At 40.2% G+C, this 16,654-nt stretch overlaps 1 protein-coding gene across 1 annotated transcript in view; it reads left to right on the top strand.

Annotated features, from left to right (window-relative positions):
* TMEM163 (transmembrane protein 163) overlaps window positions 1–16,654 on the top strand; it is a 96,490-nt gene that overhangs the window by 72,410 nt on the left and 7,426 nt on the right. Inside the window, exons 6-7 of the mRNA XM_032114988.1 lie at window positions 12,429–12,540; window positions 15,864–16,005. Coding sequence (XP_031970879.1) covers window positions 12,429–12,540; window positions 15,864–16,005 — 254 coding nt within the window. The remainder of the gene's footprint in view (window positions 1–12,428; window positions 12,541–15,863; window positions 16,006–16,654) is intronic.

The following is a 16,654-nucleotide window of genomic DNA, read 5'->3' as shown; positions in this document are numbered from 1 at the left end:
CCTCAGCTTTGCCAGCATTACAGCACGTGTGGTTCACCAGCCTGGTTCTGTCAGAATGATCTGGGTTAGCTTAAACACTTTCAGTAGTCAGTTCTTAAACCCAACCAAAACATTTTGACAGAACTGGGTTGGGAAGTGAGCATGGGGCATGTGCCAGTGAAGCCGAAGAGGAAGGGTGAGGGGAGACCCTACTGTGATGGTCACCTAAGGGACAGCATCTTAATTTGTCTGTACCTAAACAGTGCAGACTGGCTACAGTTTGACTTCTGTTTAGTGAGAAAATGAAATACACAGTCCTGACTCAGAGAAGGAAAAGCGAAAAGGGAGTCTACAACCATAATTAAAACATTCATTTTGATGAATTTCTGGTAGTGTATATCAGATTAACTTGGATGTCTCAGTCTAATTCATTGTGGGCAAATGCTCTAATAATTCCATCAGTAGAAATAAAAGTTTAAAATCGTGTCATCTATATCTCACTCTTTCATCATTACAGGTTCTGTCTACAGGAGAGGGCTCTCTTTCTGACATGGGGAGAAATGTCTCATATTTGGATTGTGAACATTTTTTATGATTTGCAGGCATATTGCACTTCCTCATTTTTAATGTTTTTGCAGTAGGAAAAAATATGGAATCAGACCTACAGAAAGGTATCCCTGGAGGGAAGATCGCATTACATTTTCAGTGTCCTATAAGAATGATTTGTACACATCCCTTTTGTCACAGACTGCCTTGGATTCAGTTTCATGTGCTAAATCTGTGTCAAGTAGGTAGAAGTTAAGAGTGGATACTGCTTACATTTGACACAGTATCAGGGTACTGATGGATAATCTTCTTCCTGTGACTGTTCTCACTCGTTTAGGCACTCAAGTACTACCAACAGTTTGAAGGATGTATCTGGTAAGGCATGGGCTGTGGATGTCTGGTGGCAGGGTAAAAGCCCCATGCACACACCTAAAGAACTTTCATACCTGGCAATTCTGCCTGGAATGTAGGTTGGAGCATGGGAGGAAAAGAGATGGTATTTTTTGGTTCAATGTCTCTTAAATGACATGGCAAGGATTTTAATTTCAGAGCCTTTCAGTGTGTGTCGCTGTGGGAAACTGATTCAGCGAGGGTTGTGTGACGGGTGAAATATCTCTGTGCAAACTCAGAATACCAGTGAAAAATGGGAAGGCTCAGAGGGCAGCACCACTGCTGCAAGTCATGGCCAGGGAGGTATAATGTCTAAGGGTTACTGACATTAAAAATAACTGGGGGAAGAGGATGTTGTTCAATAGAAACCTTTCCAGTTGCCCTAGCTGTGCCTGAATGTGACACGGATTTTCAGGTTGCTGGTTGCTCCCTTAACTGCTTTGTGTCTAAGCAGAAATTGTCGTTCTTCCCTGTTGTTTGGGTCTTTGTTGATTGATTGTGTTCCCAACGAAGCTGCAGCTGCCCGGGCCATATCATCAGCATCTGAGCAGAGTGGAAATCTTTCAAATTTCATCAGCAGGAGGGTGACGTTTCTCCCTCTGCTCCTTTACCTAAGGTGCTGTCTTCTACTTCTTGGGCCACTGATGAACTAATTGCTAATGATACTAATTTCTGTAGTATCTTACCATGTAATTTGGCATTAATGTATGGATATATATCTGGAAAAATAATAGAACAATGCTTTCTGTTAATAGTTTTTTACATAGCAGTGAAGTAACCAGTTCTGCATCAAAACAGTGACTTGAAATATTTTCTGATGGTGATATCTGTGTTGGTGGGATTTGATATTAACTTGCTATTCTGAGACCAGGGAATTATCCTTGTGGTGTGAGCAAGAACAGAACATTAACTCCACTGGTGTCCCAAACTGGTATAAAACTGAGGTGAAGAGCTCAGCACTAGATTAAGAGGATCTCTGCCTCAACAGAAGTTTCACATGTGAGTCAGAGTCGCATGATTTTTTTGGTACAGTTTACATCCTTATTGCTCTTTATCGCAGCAAAGGTCATTGAAGATGTGGGTAATTTTTAAAGTGCCTTGTGAAATTTTAGCTGTGTGACTTCAATCTTAAGGGGGATAATGTGGCAAAAACCCAACTGGAAAATGTTGCTCTTGGTGCTCAGATGCTGAACACAAAGTTAGTACTGTCAGCCCTGCAAATGGAGATGGTTTGGAAAGCATTGCTCTATGTAGGGGATTCAAGATTAACCTAATGATAATAATAATGCAAAGACACATGACTGACTGCACTGATCTCAGAGCTATAAAGTCTCTTTTTACATCTTAATTTCTGGTAAATTTCAGCAACTTTGTAATAATTTTTCTGAGTTAATTTTAAATTCCAGAAGTTTTGGAGAAAACAGTATGATACAGACAAGTTTAATTTTAGAAACGAAACAGATTAGATAATTAAGTATGTGCTTCAGTAACTTTTGAATAATTCTGGATCAATTATAGGAAGTTCATTGTATTTTCTGTTGCATATGAGATACACTGGTTATGTGTCTTTCCGTTCTTAATATGCACATAGCAAAAAAAAAACTTTCTGGAAAGATTTTATGAATTCTTTAATGTGGAGATTCTGTTGTCCTTCAAGTGGATCTTGGAAGAGTTGCTTTCATGAAAATACTAGCAATAAGAGAAAATATAAAAATCACATGACTAAGGAATAATTTGAGGTACTTTTCCAAATGTTTTGAACAGGTATTCTTTTACTTCTGTGGACATTTAGAAGCAGGAATCTTAGGTATTGTTGTCATTTCATATGATGATTTCAGGTGCATGTCTGGTAGTCCTCAGCAGGATTCAGAGAAACAGGAAGAGAATGACAGGTTTACTGCACATTAATGGCATTTCCAGCTTGATTTCCCCATTCTGTGAGGGGCTTAAATGTCCACAGATTCTTGTTAGACTGCAGACAGGTGCTACTTAATTTACAGGGCAGGAGCTCAGGTTTAGCTCAGTCATGGATTTTTCCAGTCACCTATTTGAATTATCTTTTATTCCATGCTGAATGCAATTTTGTTGAAACCCTGTGAATGACAGTGCTCCTGATCTGCGCTGACAGAGGAGGGAGGACAATTAGAGCTCCTGAATTCCTGTATTTCTTAGTATTGCTTCTGCCTTCCTTTTCTGCTTCTTGCTTGTTTTACCTCTTGCTGTGTCTCAAGTAAAAAGAAACAATAGGTAGTGTTATGTCACAACACAAGCTTTCAGCACAGGCAATGATTTTGTAATTCTTTTGAATGCCTCAAAACCTTAGGAATCACAGAAATAGTGTCTTTCTCCTTTTTGGTTCTCTAGCTTGATATGCTAAGGATTGCAGTTAACTTTGGCATAGCCTGTGAGGCGGGATATGAATGACTAGGTAGATTAATTAGTTTAAAATTAATTGGGTAAGTTTAATGATAAATGTTTGTCTGGAATTTTGACTTTGGTAGTGTGTGTGTTTCCTGTATGCAACAGCAACCATGGCCCTACTGGGTCAGACTAAAGGCCCAGCTCTGGTCTTCAGTGACTTTCATTATGCCTTTCTTTTAAATTTTATCTCCATCTCTAGATGAGGAAGCCTGGAGAGCCCACAGAATTCAAAGGATAAGGGTCACCAGGGATTTATACAATCTGTTCATTTTTGCAAATTACTGTTTAGCACTGTATTGATATTTTTAGAGCTTTAACTGTAGATTTCATTTCCTGCAGTTAACAGCAAGTTCAGAAATTGTCATTATTAGGTAAACTTAGGGTTTTCCCTTTGCACAGGACTTTGTATTTATATTATAATTAAAAAGAAGCCTGCCCTGAAAAATTATATTCTGTGTCAGGAGAGTTGGCCAGCCAATTAATTATACACTCACTATATAATTCTGCATTTGTATTAATTATACACCTCTTAACTGTGGGGAAAAGTTCATTTTCAAGTAACTGAGATATATATTAATCCTCAGTGTTCAAAACACAATCCCTTGTGCCAGTGTTTTTGGTTTTTGTGAGGTAGAGCAGTGTTCTTCAACAATGATCCATAGGATGGTGTATGTTCTGAAATGAATTAATTAATGAAGTCATTAATTACAGAGTTGATGAAAGGTAGATGTAGGAGAAATATTGCAACTGAAGAGATGTGTTTGTCCTAGATGGTTGGAAAATTCCAGTATTGAATATGTGCAGTGAGAAGTGGAATGGATCTTTTTTCCTTCCACATTTTTGAAGATTTTTACATTACTTTTTGTGAGCATTAAAAAATGTACTATGGGCCTCTGATTCTTGGACAGAGGAGTAAACAAGGAGAATAGAGTTTTCATGTCACTTTCAGAGGGATTTGTCTGCCATGTGCCCTACCTTGGATTTGTAGAGATGCTTCCTTTTCCTTTGGAGGCAAATTTGGGTGTGGGTGTGGAGACAATTTCTGCCTGCGCCAACACGTACACGCCAGTCGCTTTATTGAGCTGTGACCTCCGTTCTCACTTGCCTGAAAATATTTTTAATTAAAGCTTCCTCATTTTGAGAATGTAGAGATGTGATGACATTTTCCACTTGCCTTGGAACAGGTTGGTTTGGAAGGAAATCTTGCTGTTTCTCTCCTACTCTTATCGTATCTCTAGAATGCTTTGGTTTTTGGGTAAGATTCTTGTACTTTTAGAGCCCACACTGTGCCCCCAGCCCTTCCCAGAATTTCTCAGTGACACTACCAAACTTAAAAAAATATCTAAATATTACAAAATCCAATGAGAACAAATTTTATAGAGGAGACAGAGATGTGCCATTAATGTGTGGGAACCTTACAGCTGCAAATTCCACTTACTTCCGTGTTCTTGTCCTACTCTTTATATAGCTGGGAAGTTTTTTATTTAGCTGAGAATATTTATTCCATACAGGTCTACTTCAACTGACATGCTGCAGTTATTATTTCAGTTTCATATCATTGATCCCTAAGGAAATATTTTTTGCCAGCTAGATCTTTGTCTTTTTGTTCTCCCTCCGTCTTTTTTCTTCTTTCTTTGTTCCAGCACTTGCTGAAAATGTTAGATGAAGTAGGCCAGCTGCTCTTCCTTCTGGAGCATTTGGAATTAAAATTTCTGATAATTTTAGCTTGTTCAATACACCTGAATTAAAAAGCTAATCAGTAATTGACATTTGGAAGAGAAAGTCTTCATTTTGTTTACCCTTCAGGTTATTTTAAATGGGTATTTCTCAGATCAGGTAATTTAAGCTGGGTTTTTTTCCTACAATGATGAGTGTTGAACCTAAAATAGAATAATTTCTTGCTGGCTCAGAAATAATTTACTAAGGTTTCCTTTCCCCTAGCTATGAGATTCAGAATATTTCCCTTATTGTTACTTTCAGCATTTGTTCTCCAACTTATGTTAGCCTTAATAAGATAATTCCCAGTAGGGAAAGGAATTACCATTCCTTTATTGATGTTTCAGAGAGCAATATCCACAGCCAGTGCTGTCCCTGAGGATTTGGTACACATACATTTCACTACAAATAAGAATGAGTAGAGATTTTGCATACTGTTGACGACATCATGCTTGGATTTCTGTGTAAACTTTAGTGAATTTTTTACATTTTATTAATATATTGAGAAAGGAATCTAAAAATCTTTGAGTGTAGGTTTTGAGCATTGTTCTGTGTTTGCATTTGCTACCGTCAGTGCTTGCCAGCTCTGTGATAAAAAAAACCTTCATCATTTGCCCCTTTACCTTCATCATGTCAATTATTGGATATTCTTGGTAGTACAAATATCATTTAGATGTGAATGATGTGTTTTATTTTGACCATTTCCACAAAGAATTTGCAGACCTTTTCTTATTTCTTAAAGAAAGCTCTAAAAGCTTGACCCAGCCACACTGGGAAAGACTGTTTTAATTTCACCTGGGGTTGTAAATCAATATCCATTTACTATTCGGTTACTGCTTGCATTTCCCTGGGTAATAGTATAACACATGTAATGTCAGTGCAGTTTGGCATTTGTCCTCATTAGTATGGCAAAGGACACTTTTTTGCAAGAGTAAGCAAGCATCATGCCATATTTGTGACATTTCCTGCAGAACAAAGGAGGAAAGATGTTATCAGTCTGTGGACGAAGGACGTGCAGCCCATCTGATGTGGGGCCTCCAACACTGAAATGAAATCTCTTGAAAAATTAGGCCATGTGGTATTCCATTGTATGTTATTGATTACAGCTGAAACAGGAAGGTTGGGGTGGCACAGTGTAGCTTTGGGAGTTCTAATTGATTTATTAATTTAATAGTTTAAAATAAATATATCATAAACATATATTCAATAATGTCAACAGTTGAATTATAGGCCATAATGGTAACATAACAAATAATGCTTGGGATTATATACACATATGTCCTTATACATGTTGCCCTATACATTTCTAACCTCATATATAATTTATTTCTTGCCATTTCAAAGCAAAGTATCATATACACTAATTATACATTAGAATCCTAGTTTATAGTTATTATCACCTATGTATGGCTTGGAGTTTGGCCTAAAATTCCAGTGCTTCTTGCAGGTTGTTGAGAATGTTGTGGGTACTTGAACTGAAAAGTAAGCCAGGTTTAGGGCAAATGTATCAGCTACACATCATTCTTTGCTCAGGGGATGGTGGAAAGCCTCATTTCCAGATTTTACCACATGCTGATAAGAAAGAAAAGCTGGTGGCTGCTCCCCACTTGGTGGGTGATGTGGAAAGTACTGCTGGCCTTGGCTCCCTGCTCATTGGAAAAATCAGTCTCACTCTTCCGAGGGTGGAAAAATACAGTTTTAATTTATGTTTCATAACTTTGATGTTAAAACAACGTAGATGAATTCTGGGAGAACGGGAAGCATGACTGATGTAATAGTTAAGCAGACCCTTTGGAGGAGCCCTAAGGTCACCTAAGAGAGTTCTCTGGAGCTCACAGTCCTTCAGTTCCCGGCCCCTGTGCCGTGCCGTGCCATGGTATTCAGCACACCCTGTCTTTGTTATCTATTTCTTGAAAAAACATTCTGTGCTGTGGAATTGCTTTGTCACACCAAAGACAAGTTTAAACATTCATAAGTTTTTTTTTTTTTTGGTACTAATAATAGATCTTTGTATCTCCATGTGAAGAGACTGTCTCCTGATTGAGTCAGAGACTGGGATGTTGGTTTGTTTTCTGACAGTGAAGTGCAATTAAAACTCATCCCTTTTGAAGTTTGCTGGTGAAAGAGACCCTCTGGCTTCCCAGGAGTTCCCTTTAGACTGATTACATAAACTATTTATTACTTGGGAGAAAGTGTGATAGAGATTTGGACTTTTTTTTTTTTTTTTTACGTGTTTGTATTAGGAACATCTTTGTTGCTCTCTATATAGTAACAGAATCCTTCAGGGGAGGAAGAGGGAGTCCTTTTTGACTGAGTAACATGCTCTGCAGAGAGCCTTTTAGTGATCCCAGTGTGCCCAGGTGACTTGGCAGCTGTTGAGGGACCTGGAGGAGCAGGAGGCAGTGGGAAGCGTGTGAAGGTAGGGATGGGGAGCAGGGCGGGAGCAGAACCCAGCAGGTGCTGGGGAGGATGGTCACCAATCACCTGGACTGAAGAAGGGTCATTGTTGGGATCCAGGAGACAGATGGTGAGTTGCAGAGATGGGCAAAATTAATATTTAACAATACAGACTCAGCTCAGTTTGGGCCAGCCATGACTTTGCTCCTGCCAACACCATCTGTAGCATTCCAGATACACATCCCTACCTTCTCAGCCAAGAGGAATGAGGCTCAGCAGAGGAGAGGTAAAACACTGTGAGACACCAGGTTCTCTGGAAAGGGAAAAAATGGCATGAAAAAGGCAGTACCAGTAATTCCAGCTCCTGCAGGAGTGTGGAGGAACTTCTGGCTGGTTCACAGAGAAAGCCGAGGAGAGGGCAGAGGAGTGGAAGGAACCCTGCAGCTATTGGGGTGAGAGAAGCAGCTTGTTCTGGGATCGCAGTAGAATGAGTGACCAAAGAAGGACAGAGCTTCATCCTGTACCACTGAATATCTTTTGACTCAACACTGTACAGTGCAGGTGAAATGAGAACTTTTTACATCCCAGAGGAGGAAGGACTGTAAGTAAAGGGGAGTGGGCAGAGAATAGCTGGTAGAAATAATACATGGAATCAGGGCAAAGTTTTAGGGTCAGAATTAGCAATATGCATTCTAGGGAAAGATTAGGAACACGAATCAGCTGAAACTCAGTTACTAAGCTGGGAATTGGGTTAAAATATTTCTACCTAGTAAACCAAGCACTGAAGAATCTGTTGTGAGATTTTTTTTTTTACTTTCTACAGTAGATTCAGAAGGAGATCAAAGTTGCAACATCAAAACCAACAAACTTTTTCTTGAGCTGTAAGATTACTGCTGCCTTTGGTAAAATCCTTGAAAGCAGGGACAGAACTGTTGTGACAATTTTGCAACCCCCTCTTCTCAGCTGCACAGCTGGGGACAATGCATTTGGGTAAAGTGGAGGAAAGCTGCCTGCTGACTTCTATTATTCCTTTCTTAGGAATAGTAAAAGAGGAGAAGACTTTTTCCTAGGAAAGCTTTCTTCTGGGAAAGAAAGCATAAAACCACAGTATAAAACCTTGCATAAAATAAATCTTAAGTAGGGACATTTTAGCTATTAAAGTGCTGTGTAATGAGAAGGCAGCCCAGGATGGGCACCTTTCTTTATGCACAGTGCTGGTCTATACATGAAGCCATCTAATCAGATGTATGTGTCCTTGTACAGTGTAGTAGCAATGAGCAAATATGAAAAGAAATGGAAAAGGAAGGAGCTTTATCTACCTCACTGGGAAGCCGTTATCATATGGAAATGATCAGAATTTAAATTTGTATCATCTGTCACAATTTGCTGCTGCTGTAATTAAAATAACACCAAGGACACGTACAGTGAGCCTGGCTAGACGTGCTCCGTGCTCCTAATGACTGTCAGATGGGAAGGCAAGGGGTACGGAGAGGGCAGGGCTGCGGGAAGATCCGGAGGGAGATGGTGCCAGATGGCCGGGCTTATTTTATTAATTTAGATCTCCATTATGGCATTTCTTTTCTTCATTTCTCCAAAGGATGAGTTAGTTTAATGGGAACCATTTCACAGCCACGGGATGACGTGTTTAACCCTCTGGAGCCCACAGCACTGCAGCAGAGCGCGTTTGTCACTCGTGTGTCCCAAAGCCGGACGCCTCTGCTCCAGCCCAGGGCTTGGCCCACAGCAGCCGTCCCTCGGCTAATTCATTGAATCCTGCTGTCCTAAACCAGTTCCAGCTTCTTGGCAGCAAAATAGTGCCAAGGCAGCGTTTTGAGCTGGTTCTCTCCTCTTTCATCCTCCCCTGCTCGGGACACAGCCGGGCTGTCCGTGCTGCTGGACATCGCCACTTTGGGCTGATCTGTTACACCCGCAAAAACTTCTTGTTAGCAGCAGATAGCCTCACTCTTCTTCTTCTTCCAGCTCTGGGGTGCCTGGACGCCCAGAAAGCACTGGGTGAGGAGTACTGAGGAAAGAGAGTTTAAAAGATTTTTTCCTCTGGGGTTTGGTCCCCACAGCCGCGCTCAGTTCGTGCGGGATCTGCCGCCTCCCGGTGGCTCCTGCGAGGCGCTGCGCGCAATAGGAGCTGCCGATTTTGGGTGGTGTTTAGAGATAAAACCAGGAATATCGCCTTCTGAAAATTTGTTTGGCACAGCCTAAAGCATCTGCGTCCAGAGCAGGTTTTTTTAATTTCTTCCCTTTCTCGTGTCCACTGTGATAACAAAGGAGCTTTGATTTTTCAGGTCTTCTGCTTTATCAGTGGTTATTGCATTAGTATTGGCAACAAAATGAGCTTGTCTTGTGTGATTTGGTGGAGAAAAAGCCCACTAAACTTAGGAAGACTTTCTCGATCCTGACTATGCATCCTGTATAAAAAGCCTGTTAAACAATTCATGAATTCATTCAGAAATCTGTATCACATTTAGGTCATTCTTGGATTCCAGTAGAGTAGCTAGACTCGTTTTGATTATGACTGAACAAATAGCAAGATGCATTTCCACATACTGTGATTTTAGTGACACATGCAGGAAAAAAACCTGAATTCATCCCAAAAATTTGTGGTACACCGTGGCAGGAAAAAAATAAACAAAAAGCTCTAAATAAAATGCCATGCAGCGGATGAAACCTGACATGATAGCACAAGGAATAAGGCATAGCATTTTCAGGATTCTGAATCAATAACTGGACTTTTGAACATCTCTATGAATACTTTTCAAAATATCTTGTATTGTGATTCCTAGATTTTTTCCAAACTATGCCAATTTGTAATGGTTTTCCAGTGCATCCCCAAGGATTTGACAGGTGGAGAAAAACTGCATTTCATCAGCCCAAGGCTGACAGTGACACAACTTACTTGTTGATAGCAAAGTGATTTGCACTGTCACCTCTGCTGGGCCTGCAGTGTTCAGCTCTGCTGGTGACAAGGCCTGTGCTTTGCTGAGGGGAAAGGCAAAGATAAGAGGTAGGGATGCCTGGGAGGAATCAGAGAGCCTTTGGAGGGTGTGTGGGTTGATGGAGAAATCAGGGATCTCATGTAGTCATTGAACAATGAGTCCTTGTGCCAAGTGAGACACAAGGGAAATGTTGGTGGAGCGCAACATTCTACCTCAGATTATTCTGGAGCCTTATACATATGCTGTATATTAAATATTAGGTAAAATATTAGATGAGATTAGGTTAGATTAAGCATTCAGAACTTGTTAGGCTATCAAAATGAAGTCTTTGGGTACTGAAAACACACATTTTTGAGAAAGATGCATAAAGATTAGAGGCATGGTTTTGACAAGGATCTGAAATTTTGAAAGATTTTTGCAAAGCTTGTCCAGACTGTTGAAGCTTTGTTGTCATTTCAGACCTTCTGAGAGCTCACAGCTTTCCTTGTTAGACTGACAGTACCCAAATATTGCCACTGCTTCCTTAGTCCTTCCCTAGCACTCCAAAATTGCTGGGTATTTTCCAGGTGTTATGTTAAAATAACTGTATGAATGCTTTTTATCCTACCTTTACCCAGTACTTGAGTTCTGTGTTTTCATTGCTTCTGTTTTACTCTCTTTTCCTCAGTGAATTTTGTCTTAATACTTAATACTGTTAATATTGTACCAGGTCTAGAGAGAATGAGCTCATGATTGAGAGTGAAGTAGACGTTCAAAATTATACAACATACAAAATTGTATAAAAATATTGAATGATTTATTTAGGGATATGAGTACATTACAGCAGTAATCTAATTCCCTGTGTCTTCCTAAGCAGCTTTCAAAAATATTTTTTTATTTCTTTGGGTTTCAAATTGCTGCTAAAATAATGAAAATGGATGGAGCTGATGACGAATCATCATGACAATGTTTGGTACCAACAGGGACTTTTGCTGGAGTGTTTTAATCAGGAACAGGGTCCCAGTGGCACTGGCCCACTTAGACCTGCAGACACAAATTAGAAAAGAATGCTTGCTATTTCCTTTGTTTGTACTGGTGTTGCAACAGTTTAAATTAACGCTTCTGTAAAGAGTAATAAATGAATCTAACTCAAAGCTCTGTGGTGAGGTGGCAGGCAGGCTGAGAGCTCACTTGGGTATTTTGCAGCCCGTGGGTTGATGTTCCTCAGGGGGAAGAAGGCACAGGGCCTCCCTCTAGGCACCTGATTGCAGCATGTCAGCACCCAGGAGTTTCCTCCCAGCCCAATCAAACACAAAACACTCAGCAGGAAGGGGTGGGGGCCTCCAGATGACCTTTAGAGAATGAGTGTTAAACAATAATAACTTACCCTTCTTTGCCCTACACAGACATGCAGCTCTCTCCTGAGGGAGCCTGGGGAACCCATGTTGCATGTGCAAATTAAGCAATGTGGATGTTTCTGTGAAATGGAAATCCATGAAAAATTTTTCTTCTGAGAAAGAGCTAAACCTTACTTTGCACATCAGTGTCAGAAGTTTTATGGATGTAGCTTGAACCAGACTTTAGAAAAAGGTAATGAAACAAAACCAAAGCAAGCACAGAATCAGAAACAACATTAATGGTTATTTCTTACAATGAAAATCAATATTGGTCTGGTAAGTGGGTTTCTATTTTCAAGCCTTCCTTCTGCCTGTGGGGACTTCACTACTGCTGGCATTTAGCATTAGATGACCTGGCAGTCTGCATTCAGCCCCACTGGTAAATATAACCTCCTGACTCTGAGGAGCTTGGGTCAATTCACAGTTTGTTGGTTGGAGCTGTCATTAATTACGGCTGCAAAAGCAATTGCAGCTGACAATATAAGCCAAATAAGCACCAGCTGTCTTGGAAGTCATAATGCAGGAAATCTTTATCTCAGGTTGTGTTTCTCAGCAGCACAAATAATTACACATTAATTAGTACTATTTGTCATTTAATACATGGGACATGACCAGAAGACTTACTAATGTCTGACATATTTTTTTTTTTCAGGATGATTTTCTGTACAGTGTCTCTGTTCTAAGTGGAATCCTTTGCACTGTCTTGGCAGTAATCAAATTTATGCTGGGAAAGGTCCTTACAAGCAGAGCACTGATAACCGATGGTGAGTGTGACATTGATCCTGCTGCTTTCATAGACTCTTCCAGGGAATGTTGTGGACGCAGAGGATAAGAGTGACCCCTGCACAATGACAGCTGTGAAAGAGCATTGAACTTAGGCAGCCACTAGGAAATGGGAAAAAACCCAAACCCTAGAGCAGTCCGTGGTACCACTGGCCTTTAGCACAGATAGCTCAGCTGGAATGACTCTGTCTGGTGGAAGTCAAACAGTGAATGTGTGGATAGTAAGCAGTAACAGAGAGTTAGAGGTAGAGCAGATAATGAATTAGAGGTGTATTAGTCAGAGGTTAGGCTGCAGCAGGGCTCTCAGAGCTCTGGTTAAGTCACCTCCATCTTCACTGCCTGTGCCTGGTGAATGGTAAATCCTGACAGTTTAAATGAAGCAAAGTCTGCTGTAGAAACGCTGGCCTGCCTTGAGCAGGGATCATCACCATCATCCACAGGTACCCCCATAGGTGTCATTTGTCACCACAGTGCTTTCCCTGCCACTCAGCAGAGCTGCTGGAGCATGGCAGGTGTGAAACAAAGCCTTTCCCTGCCCTGCACTCCTCTGGCCCTGCTGGTGTTTGGCACAGGTTGAATCTCCTCCACTGCATCCTTGGAACACCTCACTGCCACCACTGTATTGGCCCAGGTGTGTAGCAGCTGACTGGTTTTGGTTTTAAAGGAAGTTTAAAATCACTCTTTAAAAGTAGCTCCAGATATTCCTCTTACTGACAGAGCTCAAGCTTGTGAGTCCTCAGAAATCCTGGGGATCTGTCTTTCAAACAAGTGAGGCCACAGTGATGGCAGAAGTTTCACAGCCCCCTACAAATCTCTCCCAGTTTTTATCTGCCAGCACAGGACAATTTGAAACAGTCTGTAAACAGACACTGTAGGGTGTTCATGATTCATGGGTCGTGGTACCTAAATTATTTTATTCTTTGCTAAAGATTTTACTTTGAGGAAATTCAATTCTCAGCTTACTCTAGAGATACATACAATTTATTTTATTTTAAGCAAATTAAACATACTCAGCTTTTTTCTTGATGATGTGTGATAACACGTATTACGAGTATCTCTATCATCCCACTTACAGAAATGCTTCATGAGTACTTACATTTTAAATCTAAAAGAAGCAAAAAAGGCATCAGAATAACAGTGAGGGGGTTACAACTAAGCTACTGCCTCCCTGCATTTGGGATTCTCTCCCAACAGACCTCCAGCTCAGAGATCTTATTCTTTCCAATGGGCTCTGCCACTCTAGACATTTTGAAACAGAAATATCTCCAAAAGGAAAAAGGATTCTGGAAAGGATGCTGGTAACTGCAGCCCAGTGAGTCTGACCTCCTTCACTGCCAGGGTGTAAGTGGGTCATGTTGACCATTTCAGAACTGTGCCTGGGCAGGCAAATGATGAACCCTCCCTTTAAAAAAATGTAGCTGAGTTTTGAAACAGAGCAGTTTATTTAGACAAAATATTAGCTGAAAATTCCTACATAGCTCCAGCTCTGAATTGTTCTCCTTCATGACAGAGAAATCTCTTTCCCCATAATTACATCCTCATGCTAATGATACTGCTTCTGAGCTGGAGACTGCTCATTCTTTGATTAAAAAAATTAGGGAAAAAGGTATAAAATTACCTCAGCCTGGTTTTTATCTCTCTTCTCTCCTTTAGAACTACTTTAGAAAATGTAGGAGGCTGATCTTAACATGTGTGGTTAAATATCTGCTTTCACCAGATATATTTACATATATACTTGATTTATTAACAATCAGGAAGAGACAATGTGATTCAGCAGCTGAGACAGATTTAGCAGTCCCTTGCATATCTTTTTTTAGTGTTTTCTGTTTCCTGCTAATTTACCTCCTGTGATCCCTGGCTCCAGACCAACAAACTGTTTTGAATAAAAGGAGCATGAATTTTTCTTCCTGAAAAATAGGTTTATTTTCAGAACAGCAAATTCTCTCTTATACATGTCAACCTCTATTAACAATTTTTTTTTAGAATAATTTTGTTTTAGAGTAGGGCTTAACAACAATATCACTTTAAAGCCTAGATGTATGAACCCTAATGAGGCAAAATGTCATTTGTACAGGTTGTTTATAGCAAAAGCTCTTGGCCTTTAGGATAATAAAAATAGCCATTTCCTGCCTTGAATTTTGTGACATCTCAGAGGACAACTCTGTGACAGTGATGTCAGCCAACTTTCCTGTAGGTTTTAGGTACCTGTTTCCTACCCAGATTTAGCCACCTGTTTTTTCCTGTGCTGGCCCTACACACAGAACAGTGTCTGGATTAATACCTGCAGCCATTCCATGATTTCCTGCCACATCAGCAAAGAAAGGTTTGGCTGAATGAGAGCCAGGAAGGGAAAAAAATTTCCTTTGCAAGTAGCTTTTAGATCATTTGGAACCATCAGCCAATAATGGCATGGAAATATTTTATTCTTTTGCATATTGTGCTGATGGATTCTGACTTAAGCTGGAGCAGGGGAAGTAACAGTGGTTTAAATTTCTAATTAATTATTTATATTTTATATTCTTTATATCTATAGACACAATACAACATGTGCTAGCAGTATAAATTAATAAATAGACAAAGACTGGGTGTGAGAGGTGTGGATCAAAGGACATACTCGGGAACAAGTGTCAGGTATATCATTGTTGGCAGTCATGGGGAATTGGAAAAACCTGGCTAAGTCCTGTAAACAGCAGCTGGCTAGAGCTGACTCACCAAGGAATATAGAATATTTCAAGTTTGATATTTCATTTGTTACCTAGGTTAAATAGCATATGGATCTACCATTCTCAGTGACTTTTTTTTTTTGGTAGAACAACAGGGGTGTCTTTTGGGTTACTGTGGAAAAAAAATCAGAAAAAGGGAATTTGGAGTTAAAAAACAGAAAACAAGGAATGACTTAAAAACCCCCAAATCAATAATCAACCAAGCAGGAGTTGGATGAAAAGGGGCATTAATTTTTCCAAAAGCTCTGTGAGAATTTTGAAGGGACTGGCTTGGAGAAAAAGAGAAAGGGTTTAAAAAAGAAAAAAAGGAATCTAAAAGGATGTTCATTAAAATTGTGAATAGTAGATAAGAAGCTGCTGTGGTATATCTAAAGCACAAATGGAAAATATTACTAGGGTTATCCTTTGTGTCTTCAGCAACGTCTACAGCTCTAAACAAGAGTGCCAAGCACGTAAATAAATATATGGTATGGGGTAAAAAGCTCCAAGAGAGGCTCTTTGACAGGTTACTGTGCAAAACCATTTTCCTTCCCATGAGTTCCTGCTGTTCATCCTTTAATTATTTTTTTTCCCCCTTCTAGGTTTCAACTCTCTTGTAGGTGGAATAATGGGCTTTTCCATCCTTCTTAGTGCAGAAGTGTTTAAACACAATTCTTCCGTCTGGTTCCTGGATGGCAGTATAGGAGTGTTAATTGGACTCACAATATCTGCCTATGGAATCAAGTGAGTATCTCCTGGGAGCACGCAAGGCAGTGTGTGTCCAGCAGCCGGGCTGGCCCTGAGGTAGGAAGCCACAGTCTTTAAGGGCTTAAGTAATTCCAGTGAAATCAGTCCCTGGAATTTATTAGACTAGCAGCCAATACTGGAGCAGAGTGTGTGGAAAGGGTTATAAAAGACTGTGTCCCCCACATCGGCTGGAAAGCAGCCAGGACTTAAAAAGAAATTGGAATAATTTTAGATTTTTGTACACTTGAAATGCAATATATGAAAAATGACCACAAATGATGGATAAAATCAGTCCTCATTACTTTTGGGGCACATTTCTGAGCACTGCTTTTCCACAGGAAGTCTGGATTTAAGCAAAGGTGCTCAAGTTTAAAGAAGGATCTTGCTATTGATTTCTGTCCCAGCCCTACCTTTGGCAACTTCTGAACTGAAGGTTCCTGCTGGTGTTTCAGATGTTGCTTTTCTTGAATTTTAAGATGCTTTCTTGATTCACACCAGAAACAGACTAAAAAAATCAAATTAAACTCTGCCATGCACTTCATTGCTGCCACAATTTCCCTTGACTGCATGGAATCTAACCCGAAGTTTGCACTTCATCCCTTGTGGATTATCTGCCATAAGAGAAAGGGGGAGATGTGGAGTGTCT

This window comes from Corvus moneduloides, chromosome 7 (genome assembly GCF_009650955.1).
Source record: "Corvus moneduloides isolate bCorMon1 chromosome 7, bCorMon1.pri, whole genome shotgun sequence".
NCBI lineage: Eukaryota > Metazoa > Chordata > Aves > Passeriformes > Corvidae > Corvus > Corvus moneduloides.
The sequence above is the reverse complement of the archived record's forward strand: the minus strand, read 5'-3'. Positions and strand labels throughout refer to the sequence as shown.